This window comes from Oryzias latipes, chromosome 12 (assembly GCF_002234675.1).
Source record: "Oryzias latipes chromosome 12, ASM223467v1".
Lineage (NCBI taxonomy): Eukaryota > Metazoa > Chordata > Actinopteri > Beloniformes > Adrianichthyidae > Oryzias > Oryzias latipes.
The window spans coordinates 24,011,413-24,037,565 of record NC_019870.2 but is presented as its reverse complement, the minus strand read 5'-3'; the positions used below and the strand labels follow the sequence as shown (position 1 = coordinate 24,037,565).

At 40.3% G+C, this 26,153-nt stretch overlaps 1 protein-coding gene and 1 long non-coding RNA gene across 4 annotated transcripts in view; one reads left to right on the top strand and one right to left on the bottom strand.

The window, feature by feature from the left end:
* The window catches only part of LOC101155946 (dihydropyrimidinase-related protein 2), a 34,405-nt gene extending 8,252 nt beyond the window's left edge, over positions 1-26,153 (top strand). For 2 of the 3 annotated variants that reach the window (XM_020707829.2, XM_023960566.1), the window contains exons 2-14: positions 6,862-6,950; positions 10,112-10,296; positions 11,955-12,119; positions 12,564-12,625; positions 13,972-14,052; positions 14,234-14,302; positions 15,506-15,626; positions 15,791-15,947; positions 16,032-16,173; positions 17,684-17,854; positions 20,725-20,904; positions 20,991-21,156; positions 22,604-26,153. In XM_020707829.2, coding sequence (XP_020563488.2) covers positions 6,862-6,950; positions 10,112-10,296; positions 11,955-12,119; positions 12,564-12,625; positions 13,972-14,052; positions 14,234-14,302; positions 15,506-15,626; positions 15,791-15,947; positions 16,032-16,173; positions 17,684-17,854; positions 20,725-20,904; positions 20,991-21,156; positions 22,604-22,695 — 1,680 coding nt within the window. In that variant the 3' untranslated portion in view covers positions 22,696-26,153. Of the gene's footprint in view, positions 1-4,041; positions 4,046-6,861; positions 6,951-10,111; positions 10,297-11,954; positions 12,120-12,563; positions 12,626-13,971; positions 14,053-14,233; positions 14,303-15,505; positions 15,627-15,790; positions 15,948-16,031; positions 16,174-17,683; positions 17,855-20,724; positions 20,905-20,990; positions 21,157-22,603 lie in introns of those variants that run through there. The other variant, XM_023960567.1, reaches the window with a different exon arrangement.
* Positions 1,616-4,040, bottom strand: LOC110016099. The gene is made up of 2 exons (XR_002291377.2): positions 3,117-4,040; positions 1,616-2,739 (listed from the first exon to the last, which is right to left on the bottom strand). It is a non-coding gene; the product is annotated as an uncharacterized LOC110016099 (long non-coding RNA).

Genomic DNA, 26,153 nt, shown 5'->3' with positions numbered 1-26,153 from the left:
GTTCACCACCTGGAACTGAAGCTCCCGCTGAGCAGCAGGAGCTCGGAGAAAAGCAGCTGATGTCGGTGTTCAGGCCAGGGTGCAAGAACGGATCAGTCATTGCTCAGTAAATGTAAAATATGCAGGAATTTCCCAAAGTTAATGAAGAGAAAAATTCACATAAGTTTACTGACTGTTTTATACCTTAAAAACAAATAAAAGATACATTTAAAATGAGTTTAGAATAAAATAAAAGACTCAAAAGAAGGCTGTGTCTCGTAATAATCAAAAGTCGGCTGTGAATCAATCAGATTAAATGAGGAAACAGTTACATAAAATTATTCTGGGAGTTTGTTCTGCTATTTGTCAGTTATTTATAGCTCCAAAAGAAGGTTACAAATATAGATGAAGGGAAAAATAAGAGAGTAATAAGAATTATAAATAGAGTTCTGCTATTAAAAGTCAGCGGTGGATTAAGGAGTCTATGGCTGACAATCCTCTGTGGGGGGGGGGTCATTAAGTGGTTTAACTGCAGGTGAGCATCAGTCCCTGGTGACAGGTCCATGTGTGTGCAGTTGTTGTGCTGCAGCACGCTGCTTACACTGTTATCTCACAGTGTAAATCAACACAGGAGGCTCTGTTCATCCCAATAACACACACACGGACACACACCCGGGTTTCACCTCTTATTTTATGCTCAGCATAAGCGAGCGTTTGTGTCTCGGCCTGCATGAACTCTGCTGCCATCAGCATCTGAGTAAAGGAGAGAGGCAGAGGTCAAGAAAGGGTCAGAACCAGAGTTGAAACTCAAAGGTTCGAGCTTATTATAAAGTAGGGCAAATACAGTGTCAGTTTTATACTTACAGTCTCACTCCGGTTGTAAAAGTGTTCCCAGTGGATTTTTTAAATTATGATTGTGGCTTTTTTAGCCAAAAAACTGTTTTCTATGACAGTTTCTGCAAAGCGGCATGAATTTATTCGAAATTTGCCACTGAGTTTTGGGCGGGACCACCGGCACAGAGCAACTCCCTTCCCATCAGCTATCTGTTTACACCCTCTCCTGCTAGCTTGCAGCCCCTAACTATAGGGTTTTAGAAGAAGGATGGATGCATTATTGTGGATTAACTTTAGAGTTAGACATTGTTGAAAAAGAACCTAGAGAGGTTTTAACTTGAGTGATGCTGTGGATCGATACGACCTGAAACCCCCTACAAAAAGCCTCTGAATGAAGCTGTAAAACTCTAAACATCTTTTCTCCCTTTTTGTGGACTAAAAGATCTTTAAAGATCCAGGAAAGTGACACATTTTTGTTGTTGTTGATGTGACATAACAAATACTGAGATGATTGCTCAGTTGGATTCTTGTTTACATGCCTCTCTTGCTATTTATGCAGTTTGGAGCAAAAAAAGAAGAAGTAAGAGAAGTTACAACTACCAGCTGTGCTATGGAAACTGGGACTGACGATGCTAATGTTTAGCCTTTAGGACGGCCTGTTGTGTGGGATTTTGAAATCGAGCGTTTGAAGCTTCAAGGCTTCAGACTCATATAGAATACCAACCAAGGTCTGTTAATATTTTGGAGTATTAAGGGTTGTAGTTCTTTAAGTGACCTCCATGGGCATTTTTGGGGGTGGGACTTTTTTTTTTTTGGATTGACAGTTAGATTAACCTAACAGAACTTAAAGCACATTCACAATCCTGATCATTCTCCCAGATAGTCATTGTGAGTATGGCAGCGCCGCTTCAGGCTTCAATTCTTGACGTCAGAGATTATCAGTTCAGTTTGTACATGTGGACATGCAGAGTACATGTGCTGGTTAAATGAAGCCACAAAAAAGTGACAGACAAAGGAAGCTCTCAATCTCACGTCTGCAGTAAAAACTCAGAAAAGACAGCCTGGTTGTTACAAAGAATAAAAGTGAAGGTTAAAGTAATTGCTACCAAAATAAGTAATTAATCTACAACAATAACTAAGATGTAAATCTTAAGTCTAAAGTGTCAAATGTAAGTGAAGTGAAGTACTCATCTCCTAAATGAAGTTTGGAAGAAACTTTGAGCTTTAAAGTGAAGATCACTGTTTCACTTTGATGGAAAACTTCCTCCATGTTTTTGTTTCATAGGTTAAACTTTGTCTGAGTTGTACTGTTCTTCTGGACTCAACTTTTGCTGCTAGTGGTGTAAAGTTCCACACTAACATCTGTTAGAACATCTACGGAGGCGGTTTTGGTAGCTCGAAGGTTTTCTCCTGATCCAGGACTCTCATAAATCCCTGTGCTGGCTGTCAGACCTGGCGTTGGTCTCCACCTAACTTCAGCGACATTCCCTGGATGTGTTTGGCTCAAACAACAACAAACCATGTTGCTGGGCTACCCAAACTGACTGAAGAACAGGGAAGCTGTTCTGCAGGAGAGCAGAGAAGGGAGCCAAGACACCTGAAGGCAGTGGACAGGAAAGGGGGTGAAAAAAGTTAGGAAGTGTCTAAATTATTTTATTCAGACTTTCATTAGTCTGGGAGACCAATATTTACCAAATTTGAAATAGTTTGAATTGGCTTGAACACCAGAGTGACTAACAGGCAGAGGCAGGCACATCTTTGGTTGTTTAGCGCTGTTGTCATGGAAACATAGTAAAAGGTCCTTTTCAGTCTCCCTTCTCTCAGTTAAGATGCAAACCAGTAGATCCTTATGGATACCCTAGGTTAGTGGTCCTTGACTCCTGGGCCACTTACCGGTACTGGTTCAGTGGGACAGCTGGTGCCGGGCTGCAGAGAACAAACACAAGGCCAACTTTTTTTCAGTTTTATTTACAATCGGATTATGTAGGAAGTCTTATTTTGGAAAACGAGTGGATTCTCTCTGCCACATCCGACTCATTCTTGACGCATATTAAAATACGTCCGTTACTAAACCCCCAAACTAACAAAGTTAAGAAAAAAAACGAACAGATTTGGAAAGTTTGTTTTCACTGAAATGATTTAGTGAGGAAAAAGAAGAGCATTCAACTTCAAAATAAAAGAAAACTGGAATTTTTTTATATATATGCGGCACACTTGGAAAAATGAGATGAGGCTGAAGCTAGTAGATAAAAATAAAAATGAAAGGACACCCAATCCATTCTCATACAGGTCGATCTGTTTACCTTTAAGTCCGTGGCCTTAAAACGGTTGGGGATTTCTGCACCAGGTTACATTCGAAGCAACCTCTCTGGAAGACACAAAAGTGGGTCCTTTTTTTTCATGAAAAATAGTTCCCATGCAGGATAGCAGTCAGTTTTGGAACAACTGAGGGATCCGACATAAAACTGAGCACTTCTGAAGGGGATTTTTTTTATTCTGGTGTTGCAATCTAGCAGAACATTTCCCAGCATGGCGAATCCATGAGGTCACACTTCTGAGTGTGGAATGAAGGCCTGGTACTTTGTTAACAGAGGATCCATTGAGTGTTTGCTAATATCCTGTTTGTGGGCTCCCGATAAAATTCCCATGCAGGTCAGGTCACTGTCCTGTTTGGCGGTAGTCCAGGACACACTGTGCTAATGAACTTTACATAGTAGCTGTGGGCACAGGATGGTGCACTGTGACAGCTGTGGAAAACAGCTGAAGTTAAGACGTCTTCGGGAGATGGCTCTAGTCGCAGACGCAATTTCCTGCTGCGCTCCAGCAGCTAATGAGATAATGGCAGTTATGAAGGGATGCATGAAGGGGGCGGCATGTTTCAAGGCAGAAAAAAGAAAGGACCGGAACAGGACCGACTCATCCTGACACTAATTACAGAGAGGTTCGAGCTGGAAGAGGTTCATCACCGCAGTGAGGGCGGAGCCACACCTTCAAGGGACAACAGGACGCAGATTTCTGCTGACTGCGCTGTCACATTCTTCCCTCTGCAATCAAAATTATTTAATGTGTCACTGTGAGCATGACAGCACATTTCTGCTGAACCAAACAAGTTTGTGTAAGAAAAATTAATAGGATGAAAAACAAAAAGAATAGCTTTGTCCTACAGGAAAACATAATCAAAAAAGTGATGCATACAGAGAATATAAAGTCATTTCAAATCACTGACAAACGGGTATGATTAACTTTATATAACCATTTTTTTCATATTGGATGCACACATTTCTGAGACCCCTATCTCAGTAGTATGATCCAAACCTTCCTTAAAACCCCGTTGTGAACAACCTTTTCCGTGTTTTCTGCCCTGTAGTTCATCATCATTCCACTAGGGGCAGTAGAAGGTGTTTTCATGCTCATTTCAAAATAGCTGCTGAAATTTCAGAAAAGTTTTGCTAATTTTTGAAACTTTTTGGTGTGGTGAGAGTAACTTATATATTTTTTATATTTTTCTTCATTTAAACAAGATATTTAGATCAAGGCCAAGGTTATCTAAACCTTTTGCAAAGAGGGCCAGATTTGGTGAGGTGAAAATTTGTGAGGGCCAGCACACATGTATGTGTTAATGCAAGTCTGACATTCTTTGAGCTATTTGATATAAAATCTGATACAAATTTTATAAGCATTTTATTGCAATAGCTTACTTTTTAACATTTTAACCTACAGGACAAATATATCTAAACATGTTTTTGTCCAAATTACTGTGAATTTGTCAATTTTTCATCTCATTCTTTATTAGTTAGCATGTCTTGTCTGGTAGTCCTTCTTGATAATAGACTTTAAAACAACCACAGTCTCTTGACACAATGGCAACACAGTTGTTTCTTGTTTGTCTGAAGTATTTTTCATTTTGCCAATTTCCACTTGTCCTGAAAGCATTGGCCTTCGCTGTTAGCTTTATTTATTTCCAGTCGACATTTTGGAAATGAGCTGGAAAGAAGGGTCACATGACAGCATCACTACAGGTTTATAATGTCTTAAAACATAGTTTAGCCTACCACAAGCAAGAAATTGTACTCTTAGTTTTTAGAAAGTGCTGTGGGAAAAATGAACATTGATTTTTATCAAGGGAGGCTGATAAAAATCTGGACGCAGGCCACATATGGTCCACGGGCTGGACTTTGGACATGCCTGGATTAGTATAATGCATTTTACTCAATGTCACATTTTAGCTAGAGCAGAAAATGTGCCAGAATTAGTGCAAAAGCTAAGTTATATCAGTTGTTTTAAGACAGTTTAAAACAAATAGAAAACAAATGGCAAACAATGTATATATTTGAGCCCTTTTTTTTGCAGATTACTAAAGCAGATAAAGTTTGATGATGTCTGACATAAACTCTACCAAACCTAAATGTTACTGTAGGTCCATAAAGGAAGCGCTGTGTACGGTGCGGGGAGGGGGGCCCCACAGCAGTTGTGCTCGGGGCCGGGGCTGCCGGGCAGCAGCTCTCACAGAGCAGCTTTTGTTTGCCGGGCACGCTGGAGTCCTTGTGAGCAGAGATGCCACTCCCTTTCTTTTGGGGAGAGGGCCCGGTCCCCTGGGAGACTGGAGCACGGGGGGTGTGGGGTGTAGGGTGCATTAGTGGAAGTGGTGGACACCCCCCCCCCCCCCTCCTTACTCATAGAAACAAGTGTTGCAGCCACAGGCGTGATTGATTTCCTGGGCGGCCCTGCCATTGGTTCGCTCTTGTGTTTCTTACTGACAACAAATCCAGTCCATGGAAACAGGAGGGGTGGGTGCATGGTAAATTAGGGGATGGGGGGGCTGCCTTTGTTGTTCCTACAGTGAATACATTCCCAAATGTTGCAGCAGAGCAGAAGTGATCCAACAGTCACAGGTGCTGGTTTAAGAAAGGGCTGATGGAAACAAGCTGCCTCTGAAAAAATGAACCCATACAAGATCTGCTCTTCTCATTTTAGAGTCAGAATCCTCCAGCTGGATCTTTAAAGTCCCACTCTGACCTTCTTTTCATTGTAAAAGCCTTCCCAGTGGTCTTTTAATTACAATTATGCCGTTTTTACCCCAATTCCAAAAACCTGTGTCGTTTTCTAGGACATAGTTTCTACAGAGCGGCAGGAGTTTATTAGAAATTTGCTTGTGATGTGGGTAGAACTGCTTTTATAGAGCAACCCCGCCCAACTTTCTCTGTTTACATACTCTCTTGCTAGCTAACAGCCCCTCACAACCCCAAACTGACATCACCGCTAAAAATGGCGAGCAATGTTGGAGCTCCCAGCCGTACAGTTTAGATCCAGATTCCAGCTCAGACGAGGAAAACAGAGACGTTCATGGATCTACTTGTCAACAAGTGGATGCATCAGAATGGAGCGGAGCAGGGAGCTTGTGTCTTGCCATGATAGTTTGTAAGTCACATCTACAAGCTTTTCCAACGGGATTTTTGCGTTTGCTTCTGATTTACAGTGCTTTAGATAAAGAAATACTCAGAAATGCGTATTGAAGCTTAACTTTCTTCATATTTGTCCTCCAGCACTAGAAAATTGCCACACAAACAGGTGAAAACACAATTTCATCGGAGTGGGTCTTCAAATGAAATCGAACCCTTTTATTTCCATTTTTGTTCCTCTTTAACTGAGCCAATGCCAAAACATCCTTGAGAAACTGGCTCCTGTTCCAAACATTACAGTTTTCTGTGTCAGCGCCTCTTCGGAGTACTGAGTGTGTGTGGCCTGTAAAGGTATCTGAGTGTGTTTGCAGAAGAATGGATTCAGCAAAAGGCAGCGCACAGACATGTGCCTCTTATCAGCCTGAGAAAGCCAAGATGTGTAAATTTAGCTGCTTTTGGATTGTTATTGTTTTACTGTGAGTGCCAAGCCTCTATTTTATGAAATACTTCCCACAAGTGCTCCCAATCCCGCATCGGAACCTCCATAAATGTGTGTTCATGGCTGTCTGTGAAATCCCAGAAAGCAGTGAAGTGACTGAGTCTCCCAGATTCTCCACAGATGCTGCAACTGATCTTCATTCTTTTCCAGAGCGACCGTCTCCTGATTAGAGGAGCCAAGATCGTGAACGATGACCAGTCCTTCTGCGCCGACGTCTACATGGAGGACGGAGTCATTAAGTGAGTTCACTGCTGTTTCTTTGAGCTGCTGCCAACTCAAAGCAAAAAATAAACTCTACTTATCTCAACAAAGAAGCATCTGGTTTCTCTCACTTTTATTGTTGCAACTCAAACCATAGTAGAAATACAGATATCCAGATGCTTGATCTGATATGAAATACATTTCTTGGCATTAAATACACTAAATAAACTTCCCCTGCGTTAGAATTTGTTCTAGTCACTTTTTGCATCACCTAAAAATGAAGTATTTTTCTGTGGAACCAATTTTAGCGTCCTTCAAACAAAAACATCTCTTTGTTTCATTTAACCTTAATATACCCAGCAAATGTCCCATTGAGATTAAGAATCTCCTTTTCAAAGGAGTCCTGGCTAGGAGGAAACAATAAATTACATTTACAATAAAAATGTAAACGTTTAAAACATAAAATAAATAAATATGAGAGCTTATGTAAAACAGGTACAGTTAAAAGTGACTTTCTCCCCCAATCTCAGCCTGGATTAAAAAAGAATCTGAGGAATGAGTTCTTTTAATTGCCTTGAATAGCTTTTTTGTAGAGTGTTGCATGTGGAGGGGGCAGAAAAGACAAAAGCCTTTTTCCCCAGGTCTGTACGGGCAAATGGAACAGCAAGCAACAGCTGGTCATTGGAACGCAGTCCGTATGATTCCACAGTCCTCAGCTTGATCAAGCTGCATATGTAGGAAGGTAAATGTCCATGAAGAGATTAGTAAATAAAAATGCACCAGTGTGTGAACCTCCTGGTGGACAGAGAAGACCATCCCACTCGAGAGTGAAGGCAGTGTTTGTCTCACTCAATGCACTGATGTTCTGTGATTGTCGGATCTCCCTGATCTGTGAGAGAAGAAGACAGATTCAGATCCAGGAAGTGGTTTTCAGATATTTTCTAATTTGGGATTATCTGTCTCCTTTTAACTCATAAAAACCTCGCTCATATCAGTTGAATTTAGGTGGTGGTTGAAAACATTTCTCTCAAAGCTGTCACACAATATAATCCAGGGAATGGTCGACTTTTTGACTCGTGGGTTCTAATTTGTGTCTAATTTGACAGAAGGGCTGGACGAGGAGCCGATGCATGGACCGTTGGTTATCCATCTCATATAAAAAAAAGAAACAACTTAGAATCATGCTTTAATTTTGATTGAAAATGAAAATGTATATTTTAAAACAGAACATGTTGGAGTATTTATTTCAAAACTGTGACTCATTTTAGAGCCAAATGCAAACTTAGAGAAATGCTGCGTTCATGTGGTGTTGGAATGATCGGAAAAATGACTGTTTGACGTCAGACAAACAACAAATCTTCCAAAACCACGTAAATGCAGACTATTCTTCTGCACCACAACGAAGGTCAACGTATTTGTAGTGTGCCATCTATGGGGAGACACCAGACATACAGGGAAATATAAGTTATTCCAGTTTGGTGGGCCATGTAAAATATCTTGGGATCCCTGGGCCTTAGTTTGCCCACCCCTGCTTAGACCATTAATTGTATAGGAGAACTGGACTGAGTGAGGGTGACTTATTCCATTGAAAACTACTTAGTTTTGGCTCCAACCAAATAAAATCAATTCTGTCATCCTTTTTTTGCGATACGGATGCTACCATGCTGGAACAACACAACCTCAGTTAGCAGTCATTGGTCCGAGTCGGTCTGATTCATCGTTTCTATGGCAACCACTCTCACCAATCAGGTGTGTGCTTGTTGGACCACTTGAAAGTGGGCTCAGGAAAATCTGTCAAACGTTTAGATTGGTCAGTTTACAACTTAAATAGCTAGTACTACATAAAAAAGAAATCATGAAAATAAAAAATTGGATTATCAAGACAATGTTAAAAAAAAAGGTAGCAGATCGAGAATGTTATCCTGGAAAATGGAAAGAGTAATAGCTGTTTATTTCTCAATAGAAATCTATAGGATGTGGCTTCTTGGAACCAGCGGGTACTTCCTGTTTGGAACACAGGTGCAGGTGGTGGGGGGGTGTCACACATTGAGAAGGATTCTGGGATATGATGTTGTTTGGAGTGAGCCATCGTCCACATCCTAGCCCTTGGCTCTCCCTCGTCTTACATCAGAAAGAGACTTGGAACAAAGCTTCCAAACTCCACAGAGGGGGAGGCTAAGGGCCATAATGTTTGGAATTAGGTTAGATTAGTCACAAAGAAGCAACTTTTAGCTTGCCGGCATGTGTTTTGACTTTAGACACTGAAATGTGTAAAAAGAATTCAAAAAATTGTAATTAGCCATAATTTTATTTGGATTCACTCTGAATGAGGACTGCACCAACTGCTGATGTGTGTGTCTAGATTGTCAGGGTTTCATTTTGTCACTAAGTAATCCCATCAAAAGTGTCATTTTCATTTTAAAGACTCATGGAAAGTGAGTTCTGAAAGTGAGATACAGATTTCTGTAAAGGAGTCAGCAGCTCGTAAAGGAAAATTATTGGATAAACAAATGAGAATAGAATCTCAGCATGAAACTACACGTTTATAAATTCAATATTTGTTAAAACTTCACCAGACGTTTGTGCAACTTTCTGATACTCTGGTTGTTCATGATAATGCTTTTAAATCCCCAGGATGAGTCAAAATACCGTGTTGCTGTTGATTGGGTGGTTTTGATTCTAATTTTGCGGGCAAAAATTGCTTTGGGGTAGATGGACATAATTTGGGTGGGTAGAGGGTTGGGTTTGGCAGTTTTTAGTTCCCTATTGAGATACATTTCAACCAGGGACGTTCAGACAGGGAAGGCAGTAACTCACCTGTCATGATCCTCACCTGCCATTTTGAGATAATAATAATAATGGATTGGATTTATCTGGGCTTTTCAAGACACCCAAAGTGCTTACATTGTGTCCATTATTCATTCACTCCTCATTCATACTTGGTGATGATAAGCTACGGTTGTAGCCACAGGTGCCCTGGGGCAGACTGACAGAGGCGTGGCTGCCAGTTCGCGCCTACGGCCCCTCTGACCATCACAGGGATCATTCATGCACAGATGTAGGCCTACTAAGTCTACTATTAGTCTACTATTAGTAGTCTACTAATGTACCAATGATACATCTTTGTCCACTGATCAAGAGTGTCTGCTGCTCCAGGAAGAAGTGTAATCTCTCCTTTTGCAAATCCTGATCTTCTCAGACAAATTGGGGAGAACCTGATTGTTCCCGGTGGCGTGAAAACCATTGACGCTCATGGTCGCATGCTGATGCCCGGCGGCATAGATGTGCACACACGCTTCCAGATGCCCGACCGGGGCATGACTGCCGCTGACGACTTCTACCAAGGAACCAAGGCGGCTCTGGCTGGTGGCACCACTATGATCCGTAAGGCTGAATCTGGTTTCAGAATTAAAGCTTTTGCCTGACCCTTCATAGGAACTACGGCAGGAAACACGTCTTAATTTACGTTAATAATATTCCGTTTTTATTTTGTGATGTAGTCTTTGGAAATGTACTATAAATATGGCTATGTTAAAGACAGTAGCAGTAAAAGCAGTTATTTACAGTGAAGCTTGAACTAGAGGCCACACCGCCCCCTTCCCTCCCTCTGTGTTGTGCTGGCTCAGCAGTTCCACTTTCTTCTGTGTGGCTGAAAAACAAACCCTCCCTGCTCATCATCGTCACTTCAGGCTGAAGATTAGCGCTGCAGAGCAAACTGGGGGCGGACAATACCTCGACAACAGATAAAATATACAGCAGTTAATCCTGATGTTAAAATGCCTTTAAAACTACTCTGACTTCTCACCTTTGTTCCATTTGCTTAGAGATCATAAATGTGAAGGTCCAATTTCCAAAGCATCGATGAGAAATCACATATAAATGCGCCACTACTTTATCATGCAACTAATAAAAACCTTTTTTTCAAAGAAAGCGGAAGAATACGATGAAAACGAATACGTTTGATTTAGACTTTAACACTTTCCCTTTTAAAAAAGCAAAAACGTATTATACTTCTTTTTACATTTATTTTGATTAAATAAAGTGAAAAGTATTTGTCATAAACAGAAGTACAATGAATAATGATCCAAATCCTAAACTCATAGAAACAATTTTTTATAGAATTACAAGAAATAAACAGTGAAAATAATCAATTAAATCAATTGTGAAGTTTTTAGAAAAAAGCACAGATCAGTGAATTTGATTGACTTTCTTATTTCTAATTATCATATCACCCCTTATAGTTGCTTTGAATTTTTTAATGGGTTAACAATTTTAAATTTCAAAGTAAAATATAAAATATACAAAAATAAATAAATAGATAGATAAAGGCTGCACGGTGGGGCAGTGGTTATGAAGGTCCCCAGTTCAAGACCCGGCTGGGGGACCTTAACCAGAACATCAATGGGGGGCCTTTCTGTGTGGAGGTTGCATGTTCTCCCTGGGCATGCGTGGGTTTTCTCCGGCTTCCTCCCACCGTCCAAAAACATGCTTCAGAGGTTCATTGGTTAATCGAAATTGTCCCTGGGTGTGAATGTGAGTGTGTGATTGTGACACTCTACCCTGCGACAGAATGGCCACCTGTCCAGGATGCCCCCTGCCTTCGCCTACAAGTGGCTGGGATAGGCTCCAGCAGCCCTGTGACCCCGAAAGGGAAGTAGACTTTAAAAACGGAAGTAGTTGAATGAATGAACAAAAAAATAAAATATATAATCAAAATAAAATAACATGCTGTAAAAAACTGCTAAACAATGGTCTTTTTGTAATCACTGGTATACGTAATCAAGAATTTTGAAGCTTAATGTTGTAATTTAACTTTTAAACATGAAGAGAAGTTTATTAGATTTTCTTAAGTTGCTTTTCTTTTGCTCTGCATGAATTGAAAACCGCAAGAAATAAGTAAAAGTAGGATACTCTGGAAGCTAGAAAAGAGATGTTATATTTAAGATTTTTGTATTCTTATATTTGCAAAATAAATGGACAAGCTGACAGCAGAATCTAGAGACTCTGTGAGTCTGATGGTGTCTCTGGGTCTGTTTTCTCAGTCGACCATGTGCTACCTGAGCCTGGAGTCAGCCTCCTGTCTGCCTTCGAGCAGTGGCGGGAATGGGCTGACAGTAAGGCGTGCTGCGACTACTCGCTGCACATCGACATCACCGAGTGGCACAAGGGCATCCAGGAGGAAATGGAGACGCTTGTGAAGGATCATGGTACAAACAGACGAATACATTGAATATTTATCAGAATTATATTTTTGCAATTCTTGTAAAAAGTCTGGTCTGTGATTGGTCAATTTCATTAGGACCGAATGGCAAAAAAAAAAAAAAAAAAATTCAAACAAATATAAGTTTAACAAGGATATCTGAGGAGTAATTGACAGAATAATGTATACTTTGGCACTTGTATACTTGTATCACAACATGAAAACACAAAAAAGTGAAATGTATACTTTATATGCTTTGACAAAAACCACAGAAGCAAGAAGGGAATTGGTTTCAGCATCTTTAAGTTTGCATTTTTCAAAATAAAAATTGTAGGATAAGTTTATTTAAATATAATATGTGATTTTTAAACATAACTTTATGTAAAAAACATTTGTTGTTGTAAGAAGTTATCCAACAGCTGATTAAAAACTTTCCCATCCTGTTCTTTAGGAGTCAACTCGTTCCTCGTCTACCTGGCTTATAAGGACATTTTCCAGCTCACTGATGCTCAGGTACAACTATACCTCTTGGAATAGAATAGAATAGAATTTTATTGATCCCACAAAGGGGAAATGAACTTGTTACCATAGCTCCATTAAGAACAGCAGATAAATAATAGAGAATGCTACAAATACACTTAAAAAAACAACAACAATTATTTTGTTCCACTTTTCTTTTGTCTTAATTTCTTTTCTGCAGTTTAAAACATCACAGACACAAGTTAACAAATGAAGCCTTAATTTGTCTGATAATGGGATAAACTTTGGGAGGATTATGGTTTATTTTCTGTTAGTGGTGTTTTTGCTGCAGCAAATGCTGAGGGGCCTCACATCCTAATTCAAAAAAAAGTTCTGACATTAAAAAACATTTTTTTTTTATCATTAAAAAATTGTGAATGTTTCCCGAAATAAAACAAGAAAAGTGTCTTTTTGCCCTTCTGCAAACATATCCCCTTGCTCTGGTTTGTATTTGATAAAACTGTCAGCGGTGAATGAGTTTTCTGCGTGTCTCACAGCATGTGTTATTGTTTGTCCCTTGCATCAACACTGTGACTCATGATCAGAATAAATGAATCCCACATTGAAACGTTTTTCAAACAGATCAGCTTTGGTCTTCGCACCTGCGTGAGGAATGCCGGCAGGACGATCATTGTTGATCATTCTTCTCTTCTGTCACCCTAATGGCTCTTTTCTGGTTGCATGTTCAGCAGCCTGGAAATCCCTCAAATCTGGCAGTAATGTCTCTGCATATACAGTACAGGCGGGCTGTACATGCACGATCTAAGGGTGTATTCAGACAAACATTTGGTTTGCTGAAAGTGAAGCGGAGTTCTTTCCTCCGATAATCCAGAACACATTTTCAGTCAAGCAGACCCCGGTCTGGGACCAGGAACCGCTCTCGGACTCATGTTTTAAATAGAATCCGTGCTCGGAGTGGAACAACTGAACCAAAACAACCACCTTTTCCTTACAATTATCACAATTGTTAATTGTGAATCAAACAGTGGATTAACGGTCTGTAAGTCTTATTTTTCTGTCTCCCCCACCCCAGAGTGAGAGTTTGCACTGTAGGCAGAGATGTGAAGTTAAATCACAACAATAGTTTGTTTCTATTATTCCTGCTTTTTGTCACAGACGACTTTTGGGAACTTGAAATAACCATTATCAGGTTTAGCTTAGGTGTATGTTGGCCCTAAAATGATTTTTGAACTTTATGAAAGTTTCAGGGAACTTTTTTAAATGAATTTGCAAAAATTAAAAGTTCAATTAAAAATGTTAATAATTTATCATTTTTGTCGTCAATAAAAAACGTACCAGGAAGGAATAGTTGAAAATGATAGCCATGTTCTGGGTTACAGGTGTATGAGGTGTTTAGCGTCATCCGCGATCTGGGAGCCATCGCTCAGGTTCACGCTGAGAACGGAGACATCGTTGCTGAGGTACGGTCGTGTCACTCCAAAATTGAGATCGGTATTAAGATGAAACTGAAGTGATTTTATGACCACAAACTCTGTCTTCACAGCCCTAACAAAGCTGCTCATGAGGAACATGTGAGCACCGGCACAACCACTCAATTTTCCTACATTATTGTCTGTGCTGTTTGTGCATTTGTCTGTTTAGGAGCAACGCCGCATCTTGGAGCAAGGAATCACCGGGCCTGAAGGGCACGTCTTGAGTCACCCCGAGGAGGTGAGACGCAGTCAGCACCTCTAGATTCTAGGGGGTCAAACAGGATCAGTTTAACGTGGATTAAAAAAACCTGATTGTAAATTTAAGGGGAAAAAAACAGCAAAAGAAAAAGTGAGGAAAAAACAGTTAAAACTTGAAGGAAAATTAAAAATAAAAAAGGTAAACATGAAAGAAATATGAAAATTAAAAAGTATTTTTGTAAACTTGATACTTGAATTAAAAAGACAAACGTAAAATTGTTATCGAATGAAAAATTATGTTTATTTATAATTGCTGCTTTTTTGTATTTTTAACTTTTGTTTTTTGTTTCTCTCTGTCTTTGCTTTCAGTTCTCAATATACAGTTTTAATTGAGATTGTCTGTTTTCAAAGTTACATGGGGGCGGGGGTTTGAGCCCATTGGCTAACAGGACATGATTGTCATCAGCGTCTGTTGTTGGTGTCGTGAAATGTCGCACAGTAATGCTCGTTTAAGTTTGATGACAAACAAACAATACTTACCTTTCACAGCTTTAGGTTTATACGTTTGCACTCAAGTTTCAATTACATGTGTATATATATATATATATATATTTTTGTTATTTTATTTATTTATTTAAATTATTTTTGTTATTTTATTTTTTACTTTATTTAAATGTTTATTTCCAATTTAAATGTTCACTTTTCAGAGTTTCCATTTTTCCTTCAAGTTTACAAGTTTTAAACTGTTTTCAACTTTCTTTTTTTTTTTTTTAATTTCCAGTCTGGGTCTCTGTAGGCGGATCCTGATTTGGCCCCATAAGACTTGTGCAAAGCAGTGGACACTTCTCTGCCTATGCAAAACAATTTCCTCTTAGGATTCCCTTTTAGAAGATAAACACTGAATGTGTTCAACTGTACAAGAAAAGTCTGTTCAAATCTAATTACTGATTTCCAAATGGGAGAAAAAATGTTTACGTTGCCCTACTACTATAATATTTGGTCAGATTATTCAAATACAGACTATAAATAAAGGTTTTTGCTTCTTTTATCAAAGCAAACCAGAAGAAAGCTTAGAAAAGACATACAACCAGACAGGTCAAAGTCATAAGTCCATGTCCAACTTTACCACAAAAATACCTTTTGTTGCATCAGATCAAAAAAATTTATCATATAACAAATATACCAAAGCAGGTGAAATTAGGGTTTAGAATCAGAACCAAACATATTCTGTTTTTGTTGTCAGGTGGAGGCGGAAGCTGTAAACCGTTCTGTGACTGTGGCCAATCAGACGAACTGCCCCCTCTACGTCACCAAGGTGATGAGCAAGAGTGCCGCTGATGTCATTGCTCAGGCAAGGAAGAAGGGTAAGAAACCAGAACTATTTACTCTTTTTGTTTTTATGGAATCCTGAACATTTCAAACAGTCAATCAATTTCTAAAATATTTCAATGGAAACGAAAAGTCTGAAGGTTAAGAAGCAGAAGTTTGGCTGAAACTCCCTTCATTTCCTGTCATGTTTGATGATCAGGCACTGTGGTCTATGGAGAACCAATAACTGCCAGCCTGGGAACGGACGGTTCCCACTATTGGAGTAAGAACTGGGCCAAGGCAGCAGCCTACGTCACCTCCCCGCCCCTGAGCCCCGACCCCACCACCCCAGACTATCTGAATTCTCTTCTTTCATGGTAGGACTGCCTCACTTGAAGCAGTTTTTTTTTTTTTGGGTGTGACCACAACACAAAGATGATCATAAAGTTCTGTCTCTGCAGCGGTGATCTGCAGGTGACGGGAAGCGCGCACTGTCCTTTTAACACGGCTCAGCGCGCCGTTGGGAAAGATGACTTCACCTTGATTCCTGAAGGCGTCAATGGCACAGAGGAGAGAATGTCCATTATCTGGGACAAGTGTGTGGTACGTACATTTTCCTACTTAATTGAAATTTGACTTTGAAAATGTATGCCAACTTTGAGTTTATAAGTTCAGGTGCCCATTGTTAACAGGAAAGCCTGGCTTGCAGTCTTAAAGACCCGCTCCGATGATATTTGTGTTTTTGAAAGGAAATCCAGATTAAAATGGCATTTTTGAGTATTTCTTTATTCAAATCATTGTAAAGCAGGAGCAGAGGGGAGCCGGTTTAGCTCGTGCTGGTTTGCGGCGCCTTCCGTCCGTGAAACCAGGGTTCGACTCCGGCTGTTCCCTGTTCCCTTCTCTACCTCTGTGCCGGTCCCAAGCCCGGTTTGAGAAGGTTGCATCAGGAAGGGCATCCGGCGTAAAACATTGCCAAGTTTACCATGCGACTTGTTCGCTGTGGCGACCCCTGATGGGAGAAGCCGAAAGAGGAAGAAGATTGTAAAGCAGGAGCAGACAAAAAAATGCACTTGGAAAGAGATTGTACTTCTGACATAGAAGCTACAGTTGGCGACTCACAAGCTCCCTCCTCCGCTCCATTCTGATGCATCCCCCTACAGACAAATAGATGGATGTAAGACCTGAGCTGGCATCTAGAACCAAACTTTACGGCTGGATAGCTCCAATATTTTTGTTGCACTGGTAATGTTAGGTTGAGGTTGTGATACAAGTTTTTGGATTTAGGCTAAAAATGGCTTAATCATAATTCAAAGGCCACTGGCAACGCTTTGAAATCAGTTCAAAGGATGATCGGTATGCAGTAGGACTATAACTCTGATCCATGGGTGAGTAATGGATCTGAAAGTTATCCAAAATAGATGGATCCAGCCATGTTTTTACTGTCCTAATGTGACCGTTAAAGTGCAGTTATACTGTAGAAAAACTGTCTTCCACTGTCAGTTTCAACAAAGAAGTGTGTAGGTTTGGTTTTAATGCCTCAAAGTATAAGGTGACAAGATTTTACGTGCCCTTAAAGAAGTGTGGAAGACATTAAACTAATGATTTTTAGAATTATCTCATGCTCTGAGTCTGCTTTTGGGCAACTGTTGGAAAAAAATTCCCTTAATAGGGAAAATGTCCAGCAGAGCCAGACTAGTTAAGAGGGACCATATGTTGTGACCCCATCTAGTCTCACCAGGACCAAACTACAAGATCATTAATAAAAGCATAAAAACTGGGAGAAGAGTTTTTTTTCCTTTTTCTTTAAACGGAAGTCTGCAGTTGTGGAAACAGTAGAGCTTTGACCACATTCCCATGTCAACAGAGGATCTGCTGGTCCCCTTTTATAATGATGTGTGACATCCAGCGGAGATGAAATTACCATCTGATGTTTGTCTGCTGCAGTCCTGCTTAGTGAGGAAAATCATTTAATATAGTATTACCTCAGCTCATTCACTCACTGATAAAAGGGAATAACTGCCCCCCAGGGGCATGTATTTGCAATAAAAAAGCCTCCTGGACTTCTGTCTGATTGCTTTGGGCTGTTCTCACTCTCAGTTCTGGTCCATTCCAGGTGACCGGGAAGATGGACGAAAACCAGTTTGTGGCTGTGACCAGCACCAATGCCGCCAAGATCTTCAACCTGTACCCCCGTAAGGGCCGCATCGCTGTGGGCTCAGACGCTGATCTGGTGCTGTGGGACCCAGACGTCACAAAGATAATCTCTGCCAAGAGCCACAACTCGGTACGTCTTCCTCTCACCGTGTAGTTCTTTTTCTGCACGTCCACAGAGGGCGGTCAGTTGAACCATAGTACATGTTCTCTGACTAGCATGAGGTTGGTTAACCCGCTTGGACCCACTTTCTGCTGTGTGAGCACCGAACAGGGTGTGGGCCTCTCACTGTCGAGGGACTGATGTCATCCTAAAACTCTGCCAGAAAACAGAAACACACATCTGCATTAAGCTCTGTTTGCTCCTGAACTCAGTTCCTTTAACCCATCACATCCTTCCCTCCCAATGCAGAGGACACACCAAGGGAGGAATGGCGCACTTTAGGTGTGTGTGTGTGTGTGTGTGTGCTAGGAGATAGCCCTAGTGATCTCATTTTGGGATTTCAGAGTTTGCCACATTGCCATGAGCTCAGCTTTGGTTGCGGTAACAGAGGAACCTCTAAACCACACAGATCTCTGCAACCAACCAGCTTTCTTTCCTAATTCAGCCATTAAAACAGATTTCTCTTAGCAACATCAGCTCACCTTCTTTCCACCTTCCTTATCCCCCCCCCCATTTAAAATCAACATTAGATGAATGAAGGTTAGCTTCTTTCATTATTCTGCTGAGATCAAAACTTAGGTCAACCATATATATAAGGAAAAAACTATTAAGAAAGGTGAATGTTATTATCCATTTTTTGATATTTTTCATCATCACACTTAGATTGAGTTCAAACTAAAATGTGTTATTTGCTGAAATCAGTGGGAACGTTTAAAAAGTGTAAAACATGAGTTCAAAACTTGATTTAGGAAACTAAAAGAAAGATTTATAACCAGATTTCTGCAGAAAACCAGAGATGTTTTAAAAAAACAGAGATGACTAGGATCACAGTAACATGGAATCTTTGAGATAATGATCAATAAGTAAACACATGGATACGCACCAAAATAAAGCCAGGATAAAGCCAGCCTGTTTTGGTCATTCAAATTAAATCAAATCAAATTATGTAACACAAGGGTGTTAGTCCCAACTGCCCTTATGGGTGGATATGGGCTGTCTGTCGGTGAAAATGGGCAAATCTGTACGGGGCACACAGGTGACCATAACAAGATTGTACAGGGGTGTCAAACTCCAGGCTTTGAAGGCCTAAATGTTTTCTAACCAACCTGCCATTTTCTTATTGGATACCTGATTTAGGTAATCAACAGCAGATAAGGCAGGGTTTGTGGAATTCATCAGGAGGCCGGTCCTCAAGGCCTGGACTTTGACACCACTGGGCTAGAGTGTGGCGTTAGGTCAACATACGACAGCATCACCTGTACGTCATGAGTACATGGAACTTTTACCACAATCTCCCTGTGAATCAGAAATCTGGCTAAGGTGAGGGAAATGATATTTTGGGGACCTGTCCACACCAGCGACCCCCCCCCCCCCCCCCCCCCCTCACATTCACAGAAGACGCTACCACAGTATCCCCACCCCGATCAAAGCTAGTGCACAGTCAGATGTCATGTCCCAATTACAGGGCGCCATTGCTCCTTTGACAGCTAGAAGATGTGCTTAGTCTGCAGATTTTACCCAGATCCACGCATGCCATCTGGGGTGGAGGAAAAGTGCACAAGTGCAGCACAATAAACTGCTGAGCTGCATTCATCTGTCAACACGCTGCAGAAAAGGTTTTTAAGATCTTTGGGGGTTTCAGCTGAACGCCTTTGTGCTCATACATTTTATGTCAATATTAACACTAAAAACATTTTCATTATAGGAGGTAATATGATCAAAATTTAAAATGATCAGAGTAACAAGTCTAAATATAAGAAGGAGCGTGACTCCTTGTGTGCACAGTGTAATCCTAGTTTTATTTTGAAGGACTCATAAACATTAAATGCATCTTTGAACATGCGACAGAAGCAATGAGCTGTGTGCTCTCAAACATGCATGGAAACACGCTGTTCTTGGAATCCCAATGTTCTGGCTTTTCTCCACAGGCTGGGTTCATTCTGGTCAGGCCGCTCAGATATTGACAGAGCGGTACTGAGAAAATCGCTTTGGTTCCACAGCAGTTAATCTTTCGAAGTGATCAATACAAGCAGTGCTGATAAGTTGGAGCCGGAAGGTTCACTTGGGTTCTGCCAAAGTTAAACCATTACAGGTCGTTTAATGCTCAGCAACTTGAAGCCCAAACTCAGTACAATCAGTAAAAGCACAACATGTTGCTCCCACGAGGAAATGTCGTTTTTTTTTTACACTTCTTAAGAAAAGTGACAATCATTTAGCCCTCCATACTTAACTGATGGATTCAACAATATTTGAAAAACATTTTTCTTCTTTTTAGTTATTTTTTGAGCCGTCAGAGTTGGAGCTACCTCCCTTTGCAAAAAGTAGTCTATTTAAGTGGACTACAACTATACTTGGTCTATGAGAAAAGTGAGGCAGTATACATGAAGTTTACTTTATTCATATACTATGTGTATGGTAAATTTAAAATGTCTCAATGTAGTCTGAAGAAGTATTGTCATTGTAGAACTCGTTGTTTAACCCTTTTGCATTTTATATTGCTAATATGCAACATACCAGTTAATCCAGGACTCCTTCACTCAAGTCAATACAGGAAACCTCCCAGTAAAACTGGAGTTCATCTGAAGTGTGGATTCAATCTTAGTTTTACTTATCCCCAAAATGTCTGAGTTAACAGCACTTATTTACCTTCGGCATTGCAAAAACAGGGCCCTAGAAATAAGTCTTTAAGTACTCTAGATGCAGTTTTTGCATTGTGAAATTAAGAATTTAGTTCTTCTGTAGAGCTATAACACTTAGCTGCAAATGAAAGCAATTTCATGTGAGTCTTTAGAGTTTTTTGTTAAATAATAATCTGGTATGACCTCTCTTTCTCCTCCCAGACTGTGGAGTACAACATCTTTGAGGGCACAGAGGTGCGCGGCGGGCCTCTGGTGGTCATCAGCCAGGGAAAGATCATCTTGGAGGAAGGGAACCTTCATGTCACCGAAGGTTCCGGACGTTTTGTGGCCCGCAAACCGTTTCCTGACTACGTCTACAAGAGGATAAAGGCTCGCAGCAGGGTACATGACCTCGTTGTTTACAGCAGCTTTAGGGGCGATAATGACTCTTTGCTTTTGCTGACCGATTTATCGTTTCCCATAAACAGCTGGCTGAGCTGAGAGGTGTACCTCGAGGACTCTACGATGGTCCAGTCTGTGAGGTGTCAGTCACTCCCAAAACAATGACTCCTGTTTCCTCTGCCAAAACCTCACCTGCCAAGCAGCCCAGCCAGCCAGTCCGTAACCTGCACCAGTCTGGCTTCAGTTTATCTGGTAAGATAAGAGCTTCTATTGCTTTACTTTTGTCATCTGGTGCAACTGTGATAGGTTTCACTAATCCAGCAGTAAAACAAATGAAATAAAAATGAAATCATTTAGGCTTTAGAGGTTGACTCAAGTGTGGCCTTTTGGTGTTCTTTTCTTATTCGTTACAGTTTTGAGCAACATGAAAGTAATGGATAAATTTTGTTTGTCATTTATTGAAAACATTTCACCTCCACTCCAAAATAGAAAACTCCAGTTGACTGCTTTTTATTATTTTTACCTTTTACTTCAGACAAAACGTCCCTTGGTTCATATGATTCAAGGTCTCTGGCATCAAAGTAAAATCAAAGAATTTCTACTTTTGAAGGTTTCTCCATGCAAAAACTTTCACGGAAACCTTGTGTCCTCTCAATAAAAAAAACACATCTTCCTTTTTGTAACAAAATAATGGATTTATTCCTTATATTACAACCTTTTTAAAATCCCACTCTGATCATCTTTTGATCTATTTTCAAAGCGTTCCTAGTGGTCTTTCAACTATGTGATCATGCAGATTTTAGCCAAAAATCATAAAACCTATGTCATTTTTTAGAACATAATTTTTGCGGAGCTGCAGTATTTTAGTTGTGGGTCGGACTATTGGTGTAGGGCAACTCCGCCCCACCTCCCGTTGTAGGTACCATAACCATACGGCCTGCAACAACCATTCGGGTTCCTTGGACAAGTGCTGACATCACATTATGTGATTGGCTGTCCGTTGGTCCGATGACGTATCACATAGGGATTGGTCTGGACAAATTATGATACTACCATGGAAGAAGATATGCGGCCCGTTGTAAACAAACAGAGCTCCGACATGGAGCGAGATTATCTTCTAAACGTGCTTTTATTATTGTTAGGATTATTATTAAGTGCATTTGCGGTCCAAACCCTTCTCCAGACTGCACACTATAACAAAGCACCCTCCCCTGCCTGTGAACACGAAGCTACGAGACTCCAGCTGCTCTGCTTAGAGACACGGTTCGCTTGTGTGGAGCAGCAGGTTCATTCTAACAGCCACAGATCTTTTTACAAAGTGGGTTGTGGCAAAATCTCTCTATAAACATTACCAAGAATAATGTCAGTCACAACTTATGAGGGAAAAGAACTTTGGGTTACAAAAGGAAACGTGAAATGAAAATATGTAGAGGCCAAGCAGATTTCCACGCTACGTAGTTTGTCCAAGTGGGGTTACCGTAGTGTGACGTTATCCTCAGTCGAAAGGACCCCGAACGGTTATTGCACGCCGAATGGTTACGGAACCTACACCGTCACCCATCTGTTAACATGCTCTCCCGTTAGCTTACAGGCTCTGACAACCACAACTATCATGAGAAAAATGCCACAAGAACATGTTAAAAATACCAAAGACACAATTTTTATTTAACTGGGTCTTTAAAGAATTTTTGTCTTCCAGGTGCTCAGGTTGATGATAACATCCCTCGCCGGAACACTCAGCGCATCGTGGCGCCTCCGGGCGGCAGGGCTAACATCACCAGCTTGGGTTAGTGCTCCGCCCAGGCTGCAGAGGAAGAGAAGGAGCAGATTTGTGGAAGAGTGGCCTTCAGCGGCTGTGAAGGGGGCTTGGAAGTCTCAACACTAAACCCTTCACGGCTTCTGAGCGAGTCATCCTTCAGCCTCAACAACTCTGACATTCTTCCTTTGCGTTTTTTCCCCTGCACATATTCACAATCTCTGTCCAAACACAACCTAATGCTAAGGGACACAGTTAAATGCACACATAAAAAAACTGAAGAAAAAAAATGCCTGCCTTGTCTGTTGGTAAAAAGTGAAAATATGTCTGCACTTTTGACACTATTACTTTATAAACTGTTTTTATTTTACTCTCCTCCTATCACACCTCCTTTTGATGTTGCTCTTTGCATTAAGCAGAATTGACACTGAAAAAAGGCTGCAGGAGTTCCATTGTATTTCCATTCCTTTTTATTGTGCAAGAAACTAAACTTAGCTTAGGTACAAAACCAGGACTGATGTGATAGCTTAGAAAACACCAACAGTTTTGCATTTGAGTGAAAGCTAGTAAAAGTAGCCAACACTTGATTTTATCTGCTCTCTTTTACAGTAATTTGCTGTCAGGACTGCCTTAAGGTTTAACAAATGAAAGATCATTTATTTGCTATTAAAACTCCTTCATGTTGGTTATGGATTAAGTATTCTTAAAGAGAACTCAATGTTTAATTTCTCAGTTTTAAGTTTAGGGTAATGAGCATAATATTTGTAATATTTTGGTAAATGAATACTTCAATTTGTTAGCTTTATTTTACGATGAATTCAAATCCATTAAGGAAAATTACAAGACAAAAACAAGACACGTTTTAGCTTTGCACATCTTCATTGTAAAAGCCTTTCAAAGGTCAAAAAGCAATTTCAGTTACTCTGTTTTATGAAAAAAACATAAAACTGAGATGTTGCTGACATAAGGTGATGAATAAACTTTAGCCCTTGCCCTTTGCTTTGATAAATAAAGTAGCTTAGCAGCAGGGTTTAAAAAGAGTTAACAGGACAAATAGAACATTTCTAAAACTTCACTGTACGTGTTGATTTGCATAATTAACTTTTTTATTTTTCAGAGTTAAAAAATTCAGTTCTTTCTATTTATTAAATTAGCTATGTATGCTAGCCTTAGTGCAAGACAATGATAATTTAAACAAGAATAGCACGTGTGGTAAACAAAAGCTAACAACAGACGTAGAATCTGACTAAACTTAATACAGAGATAAAACATTTTAAACAATTTTATTAAAACTGTAAATTAGCATGTATTGGCAAACATTCTTTCTTTCTTATCCTTATAGATGGAAAATCCTGTAACGTTAGCATTTTTCTGCTATCTCTACAAGTTAACCGCTGCTTCTAGAAACTTCCAGCACTTCTGATTGAATCTGGCAAATTATGGTAAACCATCCTAATTTTCCCTAATTCATCTTTGCTAAACATAAACTGCTTAAACCGCGAATATTTGAAATGCTGCAGCATCAACATTGTGTGTTATTACTGTGAGGTAAATATTTTATACCATATAAATATCATAACATCCTTTTTGCATTTTTTTTTTAAACTTCACTTTTTCCTTCTGTAGAGCAGACTTTACATTTCCAAAGCCACGGGATGGCAGTCCATCACCACACAGTGCATTTAGAAACACAACCTTGTTTTTTTTTTAATTTTACATTAATGTGACTTTTATGCTCATCAACGTCCGCCTTTGCTTTCTACTATTTAATGTGCCTGAACCTACAGGAGCTGTATGCAGCTGTTATTCTAACTTTGTTATTCTTTTAAGGGTAAGTGAAGGTTGTAAGATAAAAAGTTGTAAAATAGCCAGGATTAACCGATTCAAAGGTGCCAGATGTTGTGCTTTCGTAGGGCCTGCACTGCAGTTAAAGCCCGTGTAAAGACGAAAAATGCTCAGTATCTTGAAATGTTCTAATATTTGAGTTTTTACCTTGATGTCAAACTGCTTTTTAGTGTCATTCTGTAATTAGATGCCTAAGGGCTGCGCACTATTCATTTATGCTTGAAAGTAGACATTCATGAGCTATTGTACTTTTTGACTCGTGTGCAGTGTTGATGTGTGAGGGATGGGACAGCAAGCTCCTGCACAACACTTTGAACAGTGTTGGATCTCAGATTACACCTCTTAGTTTTGATTAGTCATCAAACCAACTTCCTGCATTCCTGTTGATGCGAACATGGTGCTGACCACCAGTGTCTCCTTTATGGAGTTCTGGCTAGATTTCAGCGGTACATCGGTTTGAAGAGACCAAAGTCGCAGCTCTGCTTTCAGTGTCAAAGCGGGAGTTTCTTTGTGAGTTTGGTCCATGACTCATTCACATGTATACACAAATACAGTAAAGTAGCTGTGGTGACATGCAAGACCTATGCTTCTGCTGTAAACCTCAGGCCCCCCTTCTCTTAAAGTTAACTGGAAATCTGTAGATGGCGAAGCCTGTCAGTGTTATAAAAGGGACATATCTTCAAAGAATCCCAGGCAAAGTGAATGTAGCGCAATGATGAATAATGAATCTGCAGATGTACTGAGAAGTGGCCAGCGGAGATCAGAACTCCACCTCAACTGTGAATCAAACTGCTCGGCACAAGGTTTTTAGTTTTAGAAGTTGTTTAATATTTTCCAGTTTTCCTTACTGTGTTTTTTAAGGGGCAGTGTGGCACATTGTCACCAACACTAGGACAGTTTGGCAATAACCGCTTCATCCTCTCCCCTTTTCTCCACTACCCCTCCCCACCAGGCATCTTTGATTGTTTCTGCCTGTTGCCATGGTGACCAATCCCTCCTCTCTCAGAGTAATTCCTTTTATTTTCTGTTTGTCGTGGCAACGTTTGACGGATCACAGGTTGCCACTAGCAACCCATCCAGACCTGGTGCTGTTATTGCAGCTCTGGCCCCATATTTTTCAAATTATTCTGTCAGCATCATGCTACTCCGTAAGACTCAACAAGAATCCACTAGAGCTGAATTTGTTGTGCACATTACAACTGTTGCAGTGGCGGATCACACACACACACACACACACATACGTGGAAAGAACTGACTAAAAAGCCACCTGTCAGCACTCGCTGGCATCCCTGCCGAGTCCCATGCCTCCTCATCCGACATACGCGCGCACAGACCTATACTCCTGATGCTCTGTCTGCTTGAGTGCTTTCCTTATCCCATAATATGCTAATGATATATGAGTGAAATGTATGTACACAATCTGCTGCCGACTGAGGTAGTCGATGCTGTTGAACACCTTCTTTAGTCGCCCCTCTATGAGTCTTTCCCTTTTTGTGAAAGTGAAACTGTGTGACGGTGTTTGTCTCGGTGGCTGTGGGGTTCCTGGGATGTTTGCTTGTTATGGAAAAAGTGTCAAATCCCATGGATGGTGATGTAAGAAAAAACAACAATGCAGAAATGAAATAATGAATAAAAAATTAAAAAGAAA